At 37.9% G+C, this 17,698-nt stretch overlaps 1 protein-coding gene across 2 annotated transcripts in view; it reads left to right on the top strand.

Moving 5' to 3' along the window:
* The window catches only part of NBAS (NBAS subunit of NRZ tethering complex), a 345,856-nt gene that overhangs the window by 308,379 nt on the left and 19,779 nt on the right, over positions 1–17,698 (top strand). For both annotated transcript variants that reach the window (XM_082357496.1, XM_082357497.1), the window contains one exon: positions 15,472–15,611. In XM_082357496.1, coding sequence (XP_082213622.1) covers positions 15,472–15,611 — 140 coding nt within the window. The remainder of the gene's footprint in view (positions 1–15,471; positions 15,612–17,698) is intronic.

The raw sequence follows: 17,698 nt of genomic DNA on the forward strand, positions 1-17,698 counted from the left end.
CCCTGTCTGCTAACTTCTTCCCCTCTATCTGTCTGTCTATTTATTATGTGATGTCTTTCTTCTTCCATTAGAATATAAATTCCATGAGAACAGGGGTCTTACAGACACTCAGTAAATATTTGTTGAATAAATGAATATTAAATCTTAAAAAACATGTCCAGGGTCACGTTTAAAGTGGCAAGGCCGAGACTCCTGACATTCAGTCTGACGTTCTTGCCATGAATGATGATTAGACCATGCTGCTTCCCCCTTACATGCAAATAAAATGATTTGCTTGGAATAATGCAACTGTTCCCTTAGAGAGTGGCCTGGTGCTTTTAGATTGATACTATTTTGTATTAACTTGCGGTATTTTGCCGATGGTGATTTCTGACCAGCTAGTTGCTTCTCATGTGGAAGCAAACAAATCACAAGCCCGTTTATCCAAATATGAGCAAGAGATCAATGTGCCTTTTTTCCTAAAATGATTAAAGTTAAGCGAGCATCCGTATTACTGGGTTCTGCAAATGTCTGGAGACCTTGAGAAGGTCCTTCCTTATGAATAATGGGTTCTCCCTTTAAAGATTTCACCCTCTTGTCACTGGCATCACTGGGGGAAGTTAAGGAGACTGTGGAATGTGTCTGTCCTACGTGCACATCACTGCACTTCATCTTTAAAACAGCCTTGCAAAGTAGTTACCATTCGCTGTGTTTTAGATGAGGTCACGTGACCTAGAAGATGAGGTTACATGACCTACCCAGCTTGTGAGCTATAGAACTGGAGTTCAAATCCAGCTCTGTGTGATCTGGAAGGCTGTGTTCTTTTTGGCCCTATGGTACTCCTCTGCCTATTTGCCAGGGGAATACATTCAGCAGTAACATTTCGGTAGCATGCTCTGCTGTCCTTTTCTCTTCCCACTGTCACTTTATGTGGATTGGATGTGATTAAGTGTGAGAAGTCAGGAGTTTGATTCAGAGAACAGAAAACATTGCTTCATCTTTTAGCATTTTTCACTCTCTCTCAATACACAGCATTATATGTGTTAATTGCTGCTCAGTTAAAACATTCTGAAAAATGTGCCAAATAACTGCTGTTTGAACTGTACACTGTGTGAAATATTCATCGAAGATTCTTCAAGCGTAGATTATGCACCGTTCACTATGCTACTCTCTGGGGTTAGAAAAAGAGACAAAGCAGGTGGTAGTAAAGCGTTTGGGCTCTTCACCAGGTAGACCTGCATTCAAATCCCAGTTTCACCACTGACTAGCTCTGGGGACTTGAACAGTTACTGACCCTCTTACAACCTCAGTTTCCTCATGTGTAAAATGGGAATAATATGTGTGAGGGTTAAATGGAATCACACATGCAAAGCTCTGACTCCGGTCCCGGTAGATGGACGCTGTTGGTGTGGGGACTCTGATCCGATGGAGAATGTAGATTTGTGAACCAAGAAGTAAATAAGTGCTTCGGTGCTGTGGTAGAAGTCTGCATGGTGCGTGGGCTCAGGAGGGCAGGTAGCTGTTCTGTCTGGAGGTGGTGAGGAAGACTGCTCTGAGGAGGGCATTCTTAACCTGAGTTCAGCACAGCTGGGTGTACGGTGTGGAAGCAAGAGCCACTGGGAGATGAAACTGGAGAGAAGGAGGTCAGACGGTGGAGACACCCCAGTGTCCTGCTCAGCTTTTACCTCAGTGACACTAAGGCCTCCAGGAAAATTGGTGCCCAGGAAGCAGCGTGATCAGATCCGGGCTTTAGGAGAAGCCCTCTGACCTCTGCGTGAACACGGGACTGGAGGGGCACCAGTTAGGGGACAAAGGCTGTGGTCAAGTTGCCTGACCTTGGCCCTGAACTCTGTATCAGCTTCAAAGATGGAAGAGGATAGAAAAGGGAGCTGAAGGAGTTTCTACCAGTGGACTCGGTGACTGCTTGGGTGCGGGGGATGAGACACGAGGCCAGTGCCTTTCTGATTTCTGCGAAAGTTACCAGGGAGGAAGTGGTGCTCCTTAACTAGCCAGGAAATACAGAAGAACCCGGTTTTGTGGAGAAAGACACGAAGTTCAGGGCTGTCAGTAGTGTGTTTTAAATCTCAACAGCACTGTTTTGGGGAGTGGGAGTGAAACAGGGAGGCCCTGTTTACCCCCTTTGCGCAGGCAGAGTGTCCTCATGGCCATACGTGGGTCTTAGTTCACAGCTACCACCTCCTGGGAAATAAACTTGAGTTTAGTAAATGTCACTGGATGGGGACGGCTTTGACGCCAGCACAGGGCACCCTTCTCCCGGGGTCTGCTCAGGTCCCAGTTGGCTTTGTTTATAGTGGGACAGTTATATCCAAGTGCCCTTTGCTTAGTGGCCGTCGTGCTCCCAAGGAGCTGCACTGCTATTGTCTCTCCATCCCTCTAATGCATTAGAGGGAGAAGTTGAAGAAAAACAGGGGGAAAGAAGCAGGAGAAATACAAGTGTTTGAATATCGGAGAGTGGTGCGGATATGAGGTAGTTGGACATAACTTCTCTAATTTTTTTAACTTTTCATTTTGAAAATTTTATATTTGATACCAAAAATATTATGTCAACTGTACAAAGAATTTTACATACTCTTCATGTAGGTTCACCAAATATTACCATCTCAGATGACTACAGCTAACACTGATGCAATACCTCATCTTTTGTACCCATCATTCAGATTTTGTCAGTCAGCCCACTGATGTTTTTTTCTGATACGAGTCCAATGCAGGTCACACATTGCACTTAATGCCATGTCTCCTTAGGGTCCCATAATCTGAAATAGTTCCTCATTCTTTTTTTTCCCTTTTATGACCTTGACATTTTTTAAAAAGCACTGGCCAATTATTTTGTAAAATGCCACTAAATTTGACTTTGTCTGAGTTTTGTTCGTGTATTCAAGTTGTGCATTTTTGGTGAGAATACCACAGAAGTGATTTTGGGTCCTTTCCAGTACGTTATCTTAGGAGATATACGGTACTGTTGTGTTCCTTTACTGACATTGTTCATTTTGATCACTTGATTGAGGTGGTGTCAACCATATTTCTTCTATATAAAATTATCTTTTTTCCCTTTGGGATTAATAAATGTTTTGTGTTGAGGTACTTTGAGATTGTGTAAGCCCTGTTTCTCACCATACTTTCACCAGCTAATTTTAGCATGCATTGATGACTGTTGCCTGAGTTAATGATCACTTATTAACTGGTGTCTCCCAAATAGTATTTTTTATCATTTGTTCTCCCCCGTATGTATTTATTCATTTATTCATTTATTTATTTATTTACATCACTACAAGCTCAAGGATTTTCATTTTGTTCTGTGGTTGTAATCTATTACTATCACCATTTTAATGCTTTGCTCAAATTATCTCAGATTTTTCCATTGGGAACCTTTCAGGTTTTCTTCTGCATCCTTTTGACTTGTGCCCATCCCATCACTTTTTGAACCACAGATGTTCGAGACCCTCTTACACTTTCCCTGCCTGGATCTGGATTCAGTCATTGACTTTAAAGAGCTTGATTTTTTTAGTAAAGAATGACATTTAGAAGCCAAGACTCGGGTGCTAGGTGTACTCATTGATGCCGTGGTATTATAGCTTCTAGATCCTCTTAGGGGACAGAGCACACTTATGTCTACATCTATTTTTATGTCTGTCTATATTCATTTTAAAAACCGTGAGTTTGGGGCTTCCCTGGTGGCGCAGTGGTTGAGAATCTGCCTGCCAATGCAGGGGACACGGGTTCGAGCCCTGGTCCGGGAAGATCCCACATGCCGCGGAGCAGGTAGGCCCGTGAGCCACAACTACTGAGCCTGCGCGTCTGGAGCCTGTGCTCCGCAGCAAGAGAGACCGCGATAGTGAGGCCCGCGCACCGCGATGAAGAGTGGCCCCCACTTGCCGCAACTAGAGAAAGCCCTCACACAGAAACGAAGACCCAACACAGCCAAAAATAAATAAATAAATTAATTAATTGAAAAAAAAAAAAAACCATGAGTTTGTGTTGATCCTTCCAATTCCAATCCAGTTCCACACAGTTTAGTCTTCTCTCCTTCCTTATTTGTGAACTCCTTTCTCTGTCAGTGAGAAACTTGACTCTCATTATCCACAGTGTATTTATTTATTTGCTTAATCCTAGAGTACACATAAAGTAGTTATGGAAATTCCAGCCAACTTACTAGCTAGAATATTTGTGTAGAGCTCTTTTTGTCTTTAACCTTAGAGTAATAGTACTCAAAAATCTTTTTTCAAGGTTACTTCTCCTTCCCTCTGTCTCTCTGTCCCTCCCCTTCTCTCTCTCTCTTTTTCACACACACACACACACACACACACACACACACAAACCACCTCCACTGTGATTTGCTTATTCACTTATAGTATAGATAAATTTTATTTCTATTTGTATGGTTTTTGCTGTTCGTGTTTATTTCAATTATGGATCCACTTTTTGAATATGTGAAACATTTACATGGAACGTGAGAGATCATTCTTTGGAGTTTGGTGTTCTTTCTTTTTCACTTACGATACTTTGAAGTTTAGAGACTCTTGGCCTGTAATTGTGCTGAATGTATGGGTTTTATGTAGTTTTATTTGTTCTTGTTCTTTTTGTTTTGGAGGATATGTAGGTATTCTATATATAGAATATATAGGAGGCCACATAACTCAATGGCCACCATTTTCTTCTACTACACATAATTCTCTGGATAACTTCCAACTGTAATAAAAATAGATTCAAAATAAAAACTCTGGTCATTACAGCAGAAATCTGTTTTTCCTTAAGCTGAGAAGATGCTTCACATACTATCAGTTTTCATGTTTTTTAGGGCCATCTATGAACCAAACATTAGGCTTTGTATGTGTATCTTATCATTCAAACCTCATAATAACCCTTTTTTTAAAAAAATAAATAATAAAAACATTTACTAGAAATTATGTTTTCCTACATCCCTACAGGTGGAAGATTTTGTCCATAGAAAAATGGCAATCAGTTGTTTACAACTGATGTTTACATGGGGATATTAGCATATTTAAAATGTTTTCAGACAAAATGAGCAGAATGTACTGGTGTAACACAACATGCAAACAACATCCCATTTTTAAAAGATGCAGTGACTGGAATAAATTTTAGGATGTATATTGGATAGATAATTCTGTATTATGCAACATTTGAAATTAGCCGTGTTGGCAAAAAAGATGTTTCAGTGTGGACTTCCATGATTCTGGTCAAGGACGAGTGAATGGTGGAACATTTCATTTCATTTCATTTCATTTCATTTCACAGAACAATAGAGAAGCTGATTATAAGGCAAAGTTATGGATCCATTTTTTTAATGAGGAATTTTGTTGCTTACATAATTATCAAGGCAGCCAAATTAGCATATTTACAAGAAAAAAAGGAAATTTCCTAAATCACAGGAAGATTTTGACACAGGTCTCCCTGTGATATCGTTATGAAACTGATACAAATCGTAATAACCCTTTTGTTTTTTTGTGTGTGTTTTTTTTTTTAATTTATTTTTATTTATTTATTTATTTATTTTTGGCTGTGTTGGGTCTTCGTTTCTGTGCGAGGGCTTTCTCCAGTTGCGGCAAGCGGGGGCCACTCTTCATCGCGGTGCGCGGGCCTCTCACTATCGCGGCCTCTCTTGTTGCAGAGCACAGGCTCCAGACGCGCAGGCTCAGCAGTTGTGGCTCACGGGCCCAGTTGCTCCGCGGCATGTGGGATCCTCCCAGACCAGGGCTCGAACCCGTGTCCCCTGCATTGGCAGGCAGACTCTCAACCACTGCGCCACCAGGGATGCCCCCATAATAACCCTTTTGATGGAGGTGATCTTATCATTCCATTCAACACATGAGCAAATAGGCTCAGAGTAGTTAAGAAATCTTTATAGTACCTCTGCTAAAACATTGCAGAATGATGTATAATAATGAACTACCAATACTGTGGCTGCCATAGTAGCTCAATGTTAGTTAACTCAGTGTTAGATACCTATACAGGTGTGTGTGTATGTATGTATATTGTCCTGTATTATGTTATATATTATGTTATATTATTCTCAAAGTACCCTGATAGGTTAGGTATTATTACCTTATTTTTACAAATGAAAACACTAGGGCTTGGTGAGGTATTTTTACATGGTCACAGAGCTATGAGGTGGCAGGGCCAGTATTCCACCTGAGTCTGAATGATACAGTACAGTGAAAGCATTTCCAGCTCCATGAATTATTCTATTAATACCTTATCAACATTAACTAAAAAACAAAATCTGGCCTTAAAAAATTGGCTTGTATAGCAGTTCTTTAAAGTAAACATGTGTATTTATGGAGGCTCATATGGCATGATTGATTATTTGTCCTAGAGAAAAAATTTGTAAGGCAAATCTTACTTCTTATTTTAAAACAAAATATTTTCCCCCTCTCATATGTCTCATTTAAAAATGTTTTCATTAAATATTATATTTAGCCATGTGAAAATATGTATTATGTATTGAAGTTACAACAGCACTTATGGGGAGTGATTATGGAATGCTTTATTGTGTAATTTCTATCTTTTGAGATACAATAAAATAAGTAGGCTGTAGAACATGGCTCATAAGTGTGGTTGCTAGCTTTTTGTGTATGTTTATGTGTTTATGCACCCCACATACAGCCTCAAACATCTGGAAAACCCTTTGGAACTTAATTCTTTCATTGAGTTTCCCCCCATCCCAAGGGCATGTTTGCTGTGCCCTAGGAGAGACTTTTTATGGCAGTTGAGAACCATTTATTCCTGAGGAGTTCACAAATAGGCACTCATTTTCCTAATATACCTTAGGAGAGAAGCAGAGGCTAAATGTTTGTGCTCATCACCAGACCTAGAGGCAAAGGTGGGAAATAATTCAATCTCTCGTTTCTTTGTTCCTTATCAGTACACCCTTCCTGTGGTAGATATTCTTCCCTCTGCATGGGCTAGGGAAGGTTGTTTGAACCTTCAGGCTGTCTCAACAACACATTTTGCCTTTTTTATAAGCAGTGCAAGATATAGTACTTATGAAATTCTCCCAATAGCTACATCTATTCTTTAGTTCTCTGCCATAGAAATGGGAAAATCTCCTAGAAGATAGCTATCCTACTTTTAGTATTTAAACTTTAGTCCTATTTCCACAATTTTATGTTTTCTATTTAATAAAACTTATACTCAGAAATGGACATGATCATAATTTACGTTCTGTTTATATTCTCTTATCTAAGAATAATAATCAATTACTATAATTAATAATAATAATACTGAGTACTTAGTGTGTGCCAGATACTGGTCTAAGCACTGCTGAGATTGGTGGGGTAGTCTAACAGCTTCTGACTAAGTCCAGCAGAAGCTTATGACTTTTTTGTCTTCTAAAAATTTGACTTTCCTTCACCAGAGATCTTGGTTAGACCCAGTGGACACAACAGACAGTGTTGGCCACCAGAAACCTTATAAAAGGAGTAGCTGTAACATACAAGGGTCTAGTATTCTAGAGACCATTTCTGTCACCTTTTCATATTTCTGTATATCTGTTGAAGTAGGGATTTTTGTTTGTTTTGTATTTTGAAGCCCTGTGTACAGAAAGCTCAGTCTGACTTTACTGTGTTCGTGAATGGAGTTGCCTTGGTAACTTTAAATCAGGTGTCATCATACGAGCCTTTTAGAACAGCTCATAAACTCACATTCAAGATAGGAATATGGGGATTAATGATACTACTATCAGTAATAATCCTCTACATGTTGGTAATTTTTTTCTATTCATAAAGTACTTTCATGTGCATTAATACCTTGTTCATGTTTACAAATATCTGAAGGTAAGGTAAGCTGCTATCAGTGCCTACAGGAAGGTGCCGATTTCAGGAGAGGTGCCTCAGTTTAAGATAGTCATGTTCACTTTCAAGCAGCCGCAGAGAAATTTAAGGTTAAAGCTGTTCTCATCTGAGCGAAAGTGACTCAGTCCACTTTTTCAAGGACAGTGGCTCTCTGTCTGATACGGAGGCTGCAGCTGCTTGACAGACTGACTTACTGCAAGGGCTAAAGTCACCCAATTCAGTGAGGAGAGAAACATCACTTTCAGAGACAAAAGGGAAAGAAATATTCTTAGGTTTGAGTCACATTCGAATTTTGCCCTTTAAAATCCTGTGATATTTCGTTACTGGTGTCAGTATGGAGTCGTCACCAACTCTACGGTGCCTGTAAAATAGTGAACATTTTCACCCCCTACTCACTGGGGAAGGGACAGAGGTGTTAAAACAGATACATGTTCCTTTTGTTTTCACTGGGAAAAAGGACAGAATAAAACAAAGTGTAGGAAAAAAATAGCAATTTCTCTCAATTTTATTTTTACTGATCTTTGGGAGGCATGCTTAAGAGTCATTTCAAATACTTTAATTGTTGCACAAGTAAATGAGATTTTAAAAAGAGATAAAAGTTAACCCATGATTCCATTATCCTAAAATAGCCATGTTTCTTTGTATTCTTTTTCTGTCCTGCCTAATCAATAGGCATAATTCTTGTTAGAAGAAATCATAGCACACATCCAGCTTTCTGCTTTTTTATATCTAGCGTATTATGTAGATGATAATATAAATAATACCCATCATTTATTGTGTGCCTACCATGTGCCAGCCTCTTGCTAGCTATCTTATTCATATCCTCTTATTTAATGTTCACAACCATGATATAAATATGAAGGATCTTCATCTTAACAAAAGAGGAAATTAAGCCTCAGAAAGGTCCAGTAATGTCTCCAAAATAAACATTTTTCTGTATTACTTTGACTTTACCAACACTATTTTAAAAGCTGCACATTTAATTTAATTGCCCTTTATTATTTATCTTAGAGTCTCCTTATGTGGTATGTTATGAAGTATGTTATGAAGTCCTTATGAAGTATGTTGGAGCATTTGATAGCCACCTACAGTTAGTTTTTCCTCTCTTTTAAAATACATTCTATAGTCATTTCATATTCTGTTTGGACACCGAAGTCATTTCTCTGTACCTCTTATACTTTCATGAAATATATTTAGATGCTGGGAATATATATTTCAATGCGGACTGCAGTACTTCTCAGAAAAGAGAGAATCTCATTCTTTCGTAGGTCCACATTCATGCTCAGCCAGGTGCCTTGTTTTGGGGTATTTTAGGGAATTTTAGTTCGCATGATATTAATATAAATCACATGCTCTCACAACCTCTGTAAGCCTCTGAGATGTGTTTGCTTTAACTTTCATTGTCTCAGAGCAATACTTCTCTTCCTAAATTGTTTTTTAGATAATTTGTCAGATTTATGACATCATGATTTTCTTCAACTGGAAGTTGTTTAAATTTTTTTACCATTAATGAGCACTATTACTAGTTGTGATATGAAAATATATTGGGACAAAACCATCTTATAGAAAGTAAGTAGATAACATCAATATTTTTATTATATTTTTTATCAAAAAATGTGTATTGATCATTTGCTGTGCTTCATGTCCTCTGCTGATCACTAGGATTTTAACTATAGCTGACTTTTTTAACATTGAAAATTTGAAGGCATTTTCATTAAAATTAAAACCAAAACAAGAATGCCCAATATCATTATTATTTTTCAGCATCCTAGTCAATGTAGTAAGACAAGAAACAGAAGTAGGAGCTGTAACTTTTTAAAAAGTCAAAATTACCATTATTGTAGATTGTATCATCCTAATGTCTGGAAAACCCAAGAAAAAATACTGAAAATGACTAGAAGTAATAAGTGAAACTTATTATAAGGGCTAAAATCAATGAAAGAAGAATACATAGTATATGTGAAAATAACTCAAGTCATTGGTATAGGGGCTTAATATATGTGGGTCTAATTATAAAGACGTACCTTTTTAAACTTAGTGTGTCATCATTTTCTTAAATAAATTTTGCAGTAAATATTACTCTTCAAAAGAAGAAGTATTAACTCTTTGATCATCTAGAAAACCATGTTTAGGAACCTTCACTTAATACTCTTTTCTAAAGAACAGAGTTTGGCATTAAGATAGACTAGTCTTGGACTCTTTCCCAGCAGGGTGGGTTGTAAACATCTCAAAAAACTGCTGAGAGGCAATTCTCCATGGATTTCTCACGTTCCTCCAAGTCTTATGAGCCGAGGCACTTTGCTTATCCCTGGATCTTCACGGTTTTCTCTTATTTTTTTTTTCCTAAAGCTTTATAGTTTTACATTTAACATTTAATACATTTAAATCTCTTATCAACTTTGAGTAATTTTTGCATTAAGTGTAAGGTTTGGGTTGAGGTTTATTTCCCTTTTATGCCTGTGGATATCCATTTTCTCCAGCACCATTTGTTGAAAACACTATCTGGCCTCCATTGAAATGCTTATGCCCTTGGTCAAAAACAAGTTGGGCATATTTGCTGCTGGGTTCTCTGTTCTGTTCTTTTGATCTTTGTCTCTATCCTTCTACCAATACCACTTATCTTTCTTACTGTAGCTAAATAATAAATCTCAATATCAAGTAGAGTTATTCCTCCCCACTTTATTCTTCTTTGTCAAGATAGTTTTAGCTATTCTAGGGAATGTCTTTCCATTTACATTTTATAAAAGCTTGTCTAAATCTACAGAAAACCATTCTGGGATTTTGATAGACATTGTATTAAACCTGTAGATCAGTCTAGAGAGAATTGACATCTTTACTAGGTTGAGTCTTTCCATCCATGAACACAGTGTATCTCTTCATTTATTGATTTCTTTCATCAGTATTTTATATTTTTTTAGGATATAGATCCTGAACGTATAAATTTTAAAATTTTCTTTGAAACAATTATAAATGGTATTATGTTTTTATTGTCAGTTTTCACTTGTTCATTGTTAGTATATAGAAATGAGGTTGATTTTTCTGTGTTGATTTTGTCCTGTGCCTTTGCTGACTCATTCATTAGTACTAGGGGTTTTTTTGTTTTTTTTTTTAGTAGATCTCTTGAATTTTCTATGTAGACAACCATGTTATCTGCAAATAGAATTTTATTTTTTTCTTTCTAATATGTATGCCTTTTATTTATTTTTCTTGCCTTATTGCAGTGGCTAGAACTCCTAGTATGATGCTAAATAAGAGTGGTAGGAGTGGACTTCCTTGTCTTGGAGTATAATGTGGAACTATCACTTCTGTTTGGGCCACTTTACCTTTCTGCTTTTAAATGTCATTGCCTTGGGACTTCCCTGGTGGTCCAGTGGTTAAGACTTCGCCTTCCAATGCAGGGGGTGCGGGTTCAATCCCTGGTCGGGGAGCTAAGATCCCACATGCCTCGTAGCCAAAAAACCAAAACATAAAACAGAAGCAATATTGTAACAAATCAATAAAAGACTAAAGAAAAAAAAAAATGGTCCACATCAAAAAAAAGAAAAAAATCTTAAATATCATTGCCTTGATTATCAGTTGTTGTTATAATCTTTGCTTTAATCATCAAATATAATTTAGAAAATTTATATTAAAAAGGATAGTCTATTGTATTTACCCATATTTCTGCTCTTTGTATTCTACATTCTTCCTTCTGATGTTCCAAATTTCCTTCTTCTATCATTTCCTTTCTGTCTGAAGAGCTTCCTTTAGCTAGTCGTTAAGATGAGGGCTGTTGGTAACAGATTCTCTTAGTTTTCCTTATCTGAAAATGTTTGTATTTTCCTTTTTTTCCTAAAGGGTGGTTTTTCTGTATATAGAATTTTCAATTGACAGTTCTTTTAACACTTGAAGAATATTGTGCCACTTCTTTCTGGCCTCCATGGTTTCAGATGATTAATCCAGTTATTCAAATTGTTGTTCTTTCTTAGGTAATGTGTTATTCTGGCTGTTTTCAAGATATTTTCCCTTGTCTTTTGTTTTCAAGAGTTTAATTGGGTTGTGTCTTGGAATGGATTTCTTTGGGCTTACCCTTTTTGGGGTTAGCTCAGCTTCTTGAACCTGTAGATTCATATCTTCCACCAAATTTGAGAAGCTTTTAGATATTATTTCTTAAAATACTCTTTCAGCTCCACTTTCTTTCTCCCTTTCTTCTGGAATTCTGAGAAATGACCTTACCTGGGATGTCTTCTGTTTCTAGGTGAGGAGTCAGGAAACACTGGGTCTGAGTGTCTTCCTTCTGTTGATGAAGGAACACCAGATACCCTCCTGCTGCGTTGTTCCTCCAGTCCTAGGGTCCCAAACTAGTTTGCTTTCTTTTTTACCACCTTTAAGAGTTCTCCTTTGGTGTCTCATTATTTTCATAGTTTGTAGTTGTGCTTAGCAGAGAGGAGTAGGGAAAAATGGGTCAAAGCCATTTTGTCCAAGCTGGAAGTTCCTTGTATATGTTTATCTTTTATATTTCTTTATACAAAAATTCATTTTGAGTTTTAGTTACCAGAATTTATTTTTAAAGCCTTATAGACATGATAAACAAGAGAAGCTTATGTTATTTTGGTAAGTTTTGATAAATTTAGATATTTTAATATGTGGACACAAGTCCTAGATGAACACTTGTATATCAGAGTATATAATGATATCCAACAAAGTATATTCTTTATCATGTGTTAAAAAAAAAACATGTGCTCAAGTTTATTTTTAGGCCCATTTTCTTCTCATATAAGGTAAAGCTTTTGTAGCTACAGCGATAGAATTTAAAACTGCTTTCTTAAGAGCTGAGTAATAACAATTTGACATCCTTTTTGATAACAAGGGAGTATGCAAGTGTCCATACACAAAATGGATAATTGTGTTAAGTTACTACATTTTTCACATTTATATTTTAAACATGTGTGTCAATGCTCTGAAAAATAAGTTACTAATAATTGAAATGATTAGTGAGGATTCAGAAGAAAATGTTTCCTGACAAAGCCATACTCTTAAAATTCTGTGTACATGTGAGAAAGACATTGTACAAAAAACTTATTAGCAAACACATTTTTTAAAATGGAAACTAATATTTGTACACTAATATAAAAACAAACAGAAAGAGATCTAATTTATAGCCTCTAGTTTCTCTTTCCTTCCCTTATGATACAGTTCTTGCCCTAAAAATTTACAAGCTATTATAGTTTCTGAAAAGAAAGAAATCTAAATGATATTGAAAACATGAGTCACTTTTTCCCAGTCTCTTCATTTTCGTGATATGGCTGCATTTCATGTAAAGGAGAATCATCTTGTTATTAATTATACTGCAGTTAATTAAAGAAACTGGAATATTGGCACTGCTGGGAGACATAGCATTCAATTGTTTAAAAAATATTTTTTTAAGCACAAAACCTTCTCTACAAATAAACTCAGATTATAACTCAGAAAGAAGAAAGCAGCCATTTACCCTGCTGCAGACCTCCAGACACCTCCTTAGAACTTCTGGGACATCAGGGATTTTTGGAACCCATTTTTCAGACGAGGAAAAATGAGATTCAAAACAAGGGACTTTATTGAAATCACATAGCTGACCACAAGGCATCATCGGTTGAAACATAATGTCAATACTCATGCTACCTCTGGGTCTTTTTTAGTGATTTCCTTTTGGTGGGATCTTTTTTTTAAACCTTACATCTATCTCCAATAAAAAAGAACCACCAAAAATTTATGGTAACTCCATGAATATTTAATATAATTCTGTGTTACAAGATTTTATAAATAAATTATCTTCATTCATTCATTTGTATATCCAATCATTATTTCATTCGTTCACTGAATAAGTACTGTGCATTTACTCTATATCAGGCATTATTTTAAGTAGTGGGGATAAACCAGTGAACAAATAAGTTTCTGTTTTCTCAAACAAATATGCAATATGTCACACACTTGTAAGTGCTAAGAAGGAAAATAAAGCAAGGTGAGGGAGGTAGATAGGGCTGGGGGAATGCTACTTTGGGGGGGGGGGTAGTTACGCAGTGTGTTCCCTCAAAAAGTGACATTTGAGAGATTTGAAAGAAATGAGAGGATGAGCCATGCAGGTATCTGAAGAAAGAATGTGCCAGGCAGAGGAAGCAGATCAGAGTTCCCCAGGTGGAAGCGGGAGTGATGAGTGCACAGAGCGCCTGGGAGGCCCCGAGGCTGGAGAGGAATTGAAGGTGGTGACGTCAGGTAATGACAGATGGATGTCTTGAGTTTGAGAGGGTTTTTTTTTTTTAAACCTTTCTTTATAAATAGGCAAGAAAATATTGCCAAACTCCCAATTAGACCAGTAATTTAAATAATTCAAAGCTTCTCTAGCTTACTGAGTCCTCTAGCTTCAGAACATCCTGATCTGAGTATAATTATATATCAGCTGTGCTGCTTGCTGGCCGTGTTACCAGGACAGATAAGCCTGTTTCTTCATCTGTAAATTGAGGTTAATAATACCTGTGCAGTTCTCCATCAAAACTGTTGTAAGGATCAGCTAACTTACTGTATTATAAAATTATTTTAAAAACAAGAAAAAGCTTTTGGGTTATTATTCCGTGGAAGAATGACATGGGGCTTTAAGTCAGGTCTTGAAGGATCTGAATGGTCACTGTGTGAGCAAGACTCCACATGGTAATTACCAATAATTTCATTGTATGTATCAACTTTTGTGAAAATGCAGAATTCATGGTATAACTTTTTCAGGTGACTGCTGGGGTCAGAGCCAGGGTGACCATTAAATCAAATGTTTTGGAAACATGCATTAGTATAGACAATTTAGCAAATATATAGGTAACCATCTATTCTCATTATCCTTTCAGAATATCATCATCTGAGTCCAAATATAGAGAATCTATGTTGAGAGAGGCTAGGAAACAAGAGAACCAGCTTTTGGCTTACTTTTATATTTAAAACTGCTTTCTAACTTCAAATAGCAAACATTTTATTCACAGAGGTGTTGGGATTATGACTTGCCTGAGGACTGCCTCAATGTAAAAGAAGTATCATTTGGTTATTCAATGAGAGGAAAAATTGTATTTTTAGTTGACAGACTTCTTTTGCATTAGGAATGGAGATGTGAATAAAAGTTATTTTACTTTATTTTGATTTATAGCAAAAAAAAATTCCATGTCAAATGTACTTTAGTAAAATCTTTACTTTCAAATTAGAGAAATTTTCTAGACAACGTGAAGACTTAGCAATAGTCATTCTAAAATGAAAATTAGCAATGCAGGATAATTTAAACTAAAAACATTGGCTAATGTTGAGTATGGTGAACTATGATAATTTCACATGAAACAGCTCAGTATTTTAACATAACATACATTGAATGCCAATAAGCCAGTTATATGGAAGTCTACTTGTTTGAATTTATTTTGCTAAAGAATGTTAAGAACCTTCCTGTGACTTCGTTCTAAACAATTTTTAACATAGATGTTTGAAGTTGGGTAAAACGTAGAGCTTTTGAAGGTTTTTTGGCGAGTAGGGGTGGGGAGATGTTGTTGGATTTCCCCTTGGCACACTGTAAACGTTTCCAAAAGAGCATTTAATCAAAATAATCAAATTTGAATTTTTCCGGAAAGCAATTCCGTGGCCTTTGCTGTGGGTTTCAGGTGTGTGTTCCGCCTTCCAGGTGGACGTAACTGACACAGAGGATGAAGAGAAGCGCTATTCGCTCTTTGTGGAGCTCCTGGAGGCCAGTCACCGAGAGGTCGAGTTCCAGCACCTGGCTTTGCTCCTGCAGGCTTGGCCCCCTGTGAAACGGGAATATACGTGAGTATTAACATAAAAGTAGACTTCTATTTGTCTAGACTCTAGGTTTAAAAAATCACTACCTTCAGAAGAGCCAATGAAAGAAATATATAAAATCAATATAAACCTTTAGGTGAAATTAGAATTGTTTTTCTTGAGATATCACAGTTTCTTTCCATTTCTCCTGACCCCTAAAGCCAAATATTTTATCCAGAAATAGAGACAATGCTTGATAATAACATCTGATTTAGAATGTCAGCAAAATAATTTTGTGCCAGTATTTTCACCAGGAAATGTTTGGACGCTCTTTTAACACGGCTTACAATGCTAACTTGAGAATCCATGGGGAATAAATTGATAATTTCCGTTCATTGAGAACACACAGTGTTATGTGCAATTGACATACACGGTCCAGTCACACAGCAAAAGCTACACGGGAAGGTGCTGTTATCTAATTTTACAGATGACAACATGGAAGCTCAGAAGTTAAACAGCTTCGGGCAGCACCTGGCCCTGAGGCGGAGGAGACAGAGTTCCAACAGCTGCTGGAACCTCCAGCGCCCGTGCCGATGCTGTGTCAGGCTGAGGCTGCAGCCGCCACTAGCGCCGCCCCGGTAGTCACGCAGCCCCTGTGCTGCCAGCCAAGGAGTCCTGCGGAAGAAGCGGCCGGACTTCCTCTGAGCACACGTGCTGTCTGTCAAGAACTGCTGCTCCTCTTGGCAAAAAACAGGAGCATCCGCGCTTCTGTTGCGAACGTCTCGGAGGCCAGGACTCGCCTTGCTCCTCCCGCGTCAGCCAGCACTTTGTGCACCCAGACCAGTACACGTCTCCACACCTCAGATGGTGAAAGAAGGATGTTTTCTCGAAAATAAATGATTCCGTGAGCAGTTTAGGAGCGCTAAGGAACATCTGGGCAAGCCTGTTTACCTTCACCCTCGGATGAGACCGTTAGGAATTCCTGAAGCAAACCAAGGAGAGGGGCATTTTGGTCTGGTTTGGTTTTTTAACCAAGTGTTTTCAGAAAGGCAAGAAGCGTCTCTTCGATCTCCAGCATCTGTGGCAGCGATGGCATGCTGACATCTGTGCTTGAGCACAGGTTCTTACCTTCACTCTGTGAAACCGTGCAGCGCAAGTTCCCACATCATAAAAGCTTTAGTTTCACTTGTGACGGTACCTTGAAACAGCATTTCCATTTGGTTCCCAATTACCTTGGCAGAGCTGCCTCAGGACCTGAGGGTGCTTGTTAAAAACAGAGTCCCGAGTCTTCCCTGGTGGCACAGTGGTTGAGAATCTGCCTGCCAATGCAGGGGACACGGGTTCGAGCCCTGGTCTGGGAAGATCCCACATGCCGCGGAGCAACTGGGCCCGTGAGCCACAACTACTGAGCCTGCGCGTCTGGAGCCTGTGCTCCGCAACAAGAGAGGCCGCGATAGAGGCCCGCGCACCGCGATGAAGAGTGGCCCCCGCTTGCCGCAACTAGAGAAAGCCCTCGCACAGAAACGAAGACCCAACACAGCCAAAAATAAATAAATTAATTAATTAATTAATTAATTAATTAAAAAAAAAAAAAAAAACAGAGTCCCGTGCTTGGCTCGCCGAGTCCAACTCTCAGTACCGGGGTCTGGGCCTCAGTTTCTAAACAGCTCCTAGGAGATGATAATGGGAAATAGATGTGGGACCCACTCATTACATTGTCAGTAATACTTCCCTTTTTTAGAAGATCATGAGGGTTGAATTATAGATTTCTTCATACACTCAAAATGGATCTCTGAGTCTAAAGAGAATTTTTCAAATTGAAAGTATGATACTTCTAGTAGATTAGTTAACTGTGGTTCTACAGTTTCTTTTACTTTTGGAACACTGACCATTGCAAATCACTCACTTACCCACAAGAAGCAAACTCAGCTTACTTAAAACACTTACTGCATTTAAAACATTTAATGCATTTGTAGACAAAAAGATACTCATTTTCAAAGATATATTCTTGCTTTTGTAGTCCTGTGTGAAATTTGTAAGTTGCTAATAACCTGTGTTTTACAGACTTCCTTTATGAAATCATTAGCATCAGAACCAAGCATTACCAGTCTACTTAACCCTCTTACCAGCTG

Source organism: Balaenoptera borealis, assembly GCF_965194805.1.
Source record: "Balaenoptera borealis genome assembly, chromosome: 15".
NCBI classification, from domain to species: domain Eukaryota; kingdom Metazoa; phylum Chordata; class Mammalia; order Artiodactyla; family Balaenopteridae; genus Balaenoptera; species Balaenoptera borealis.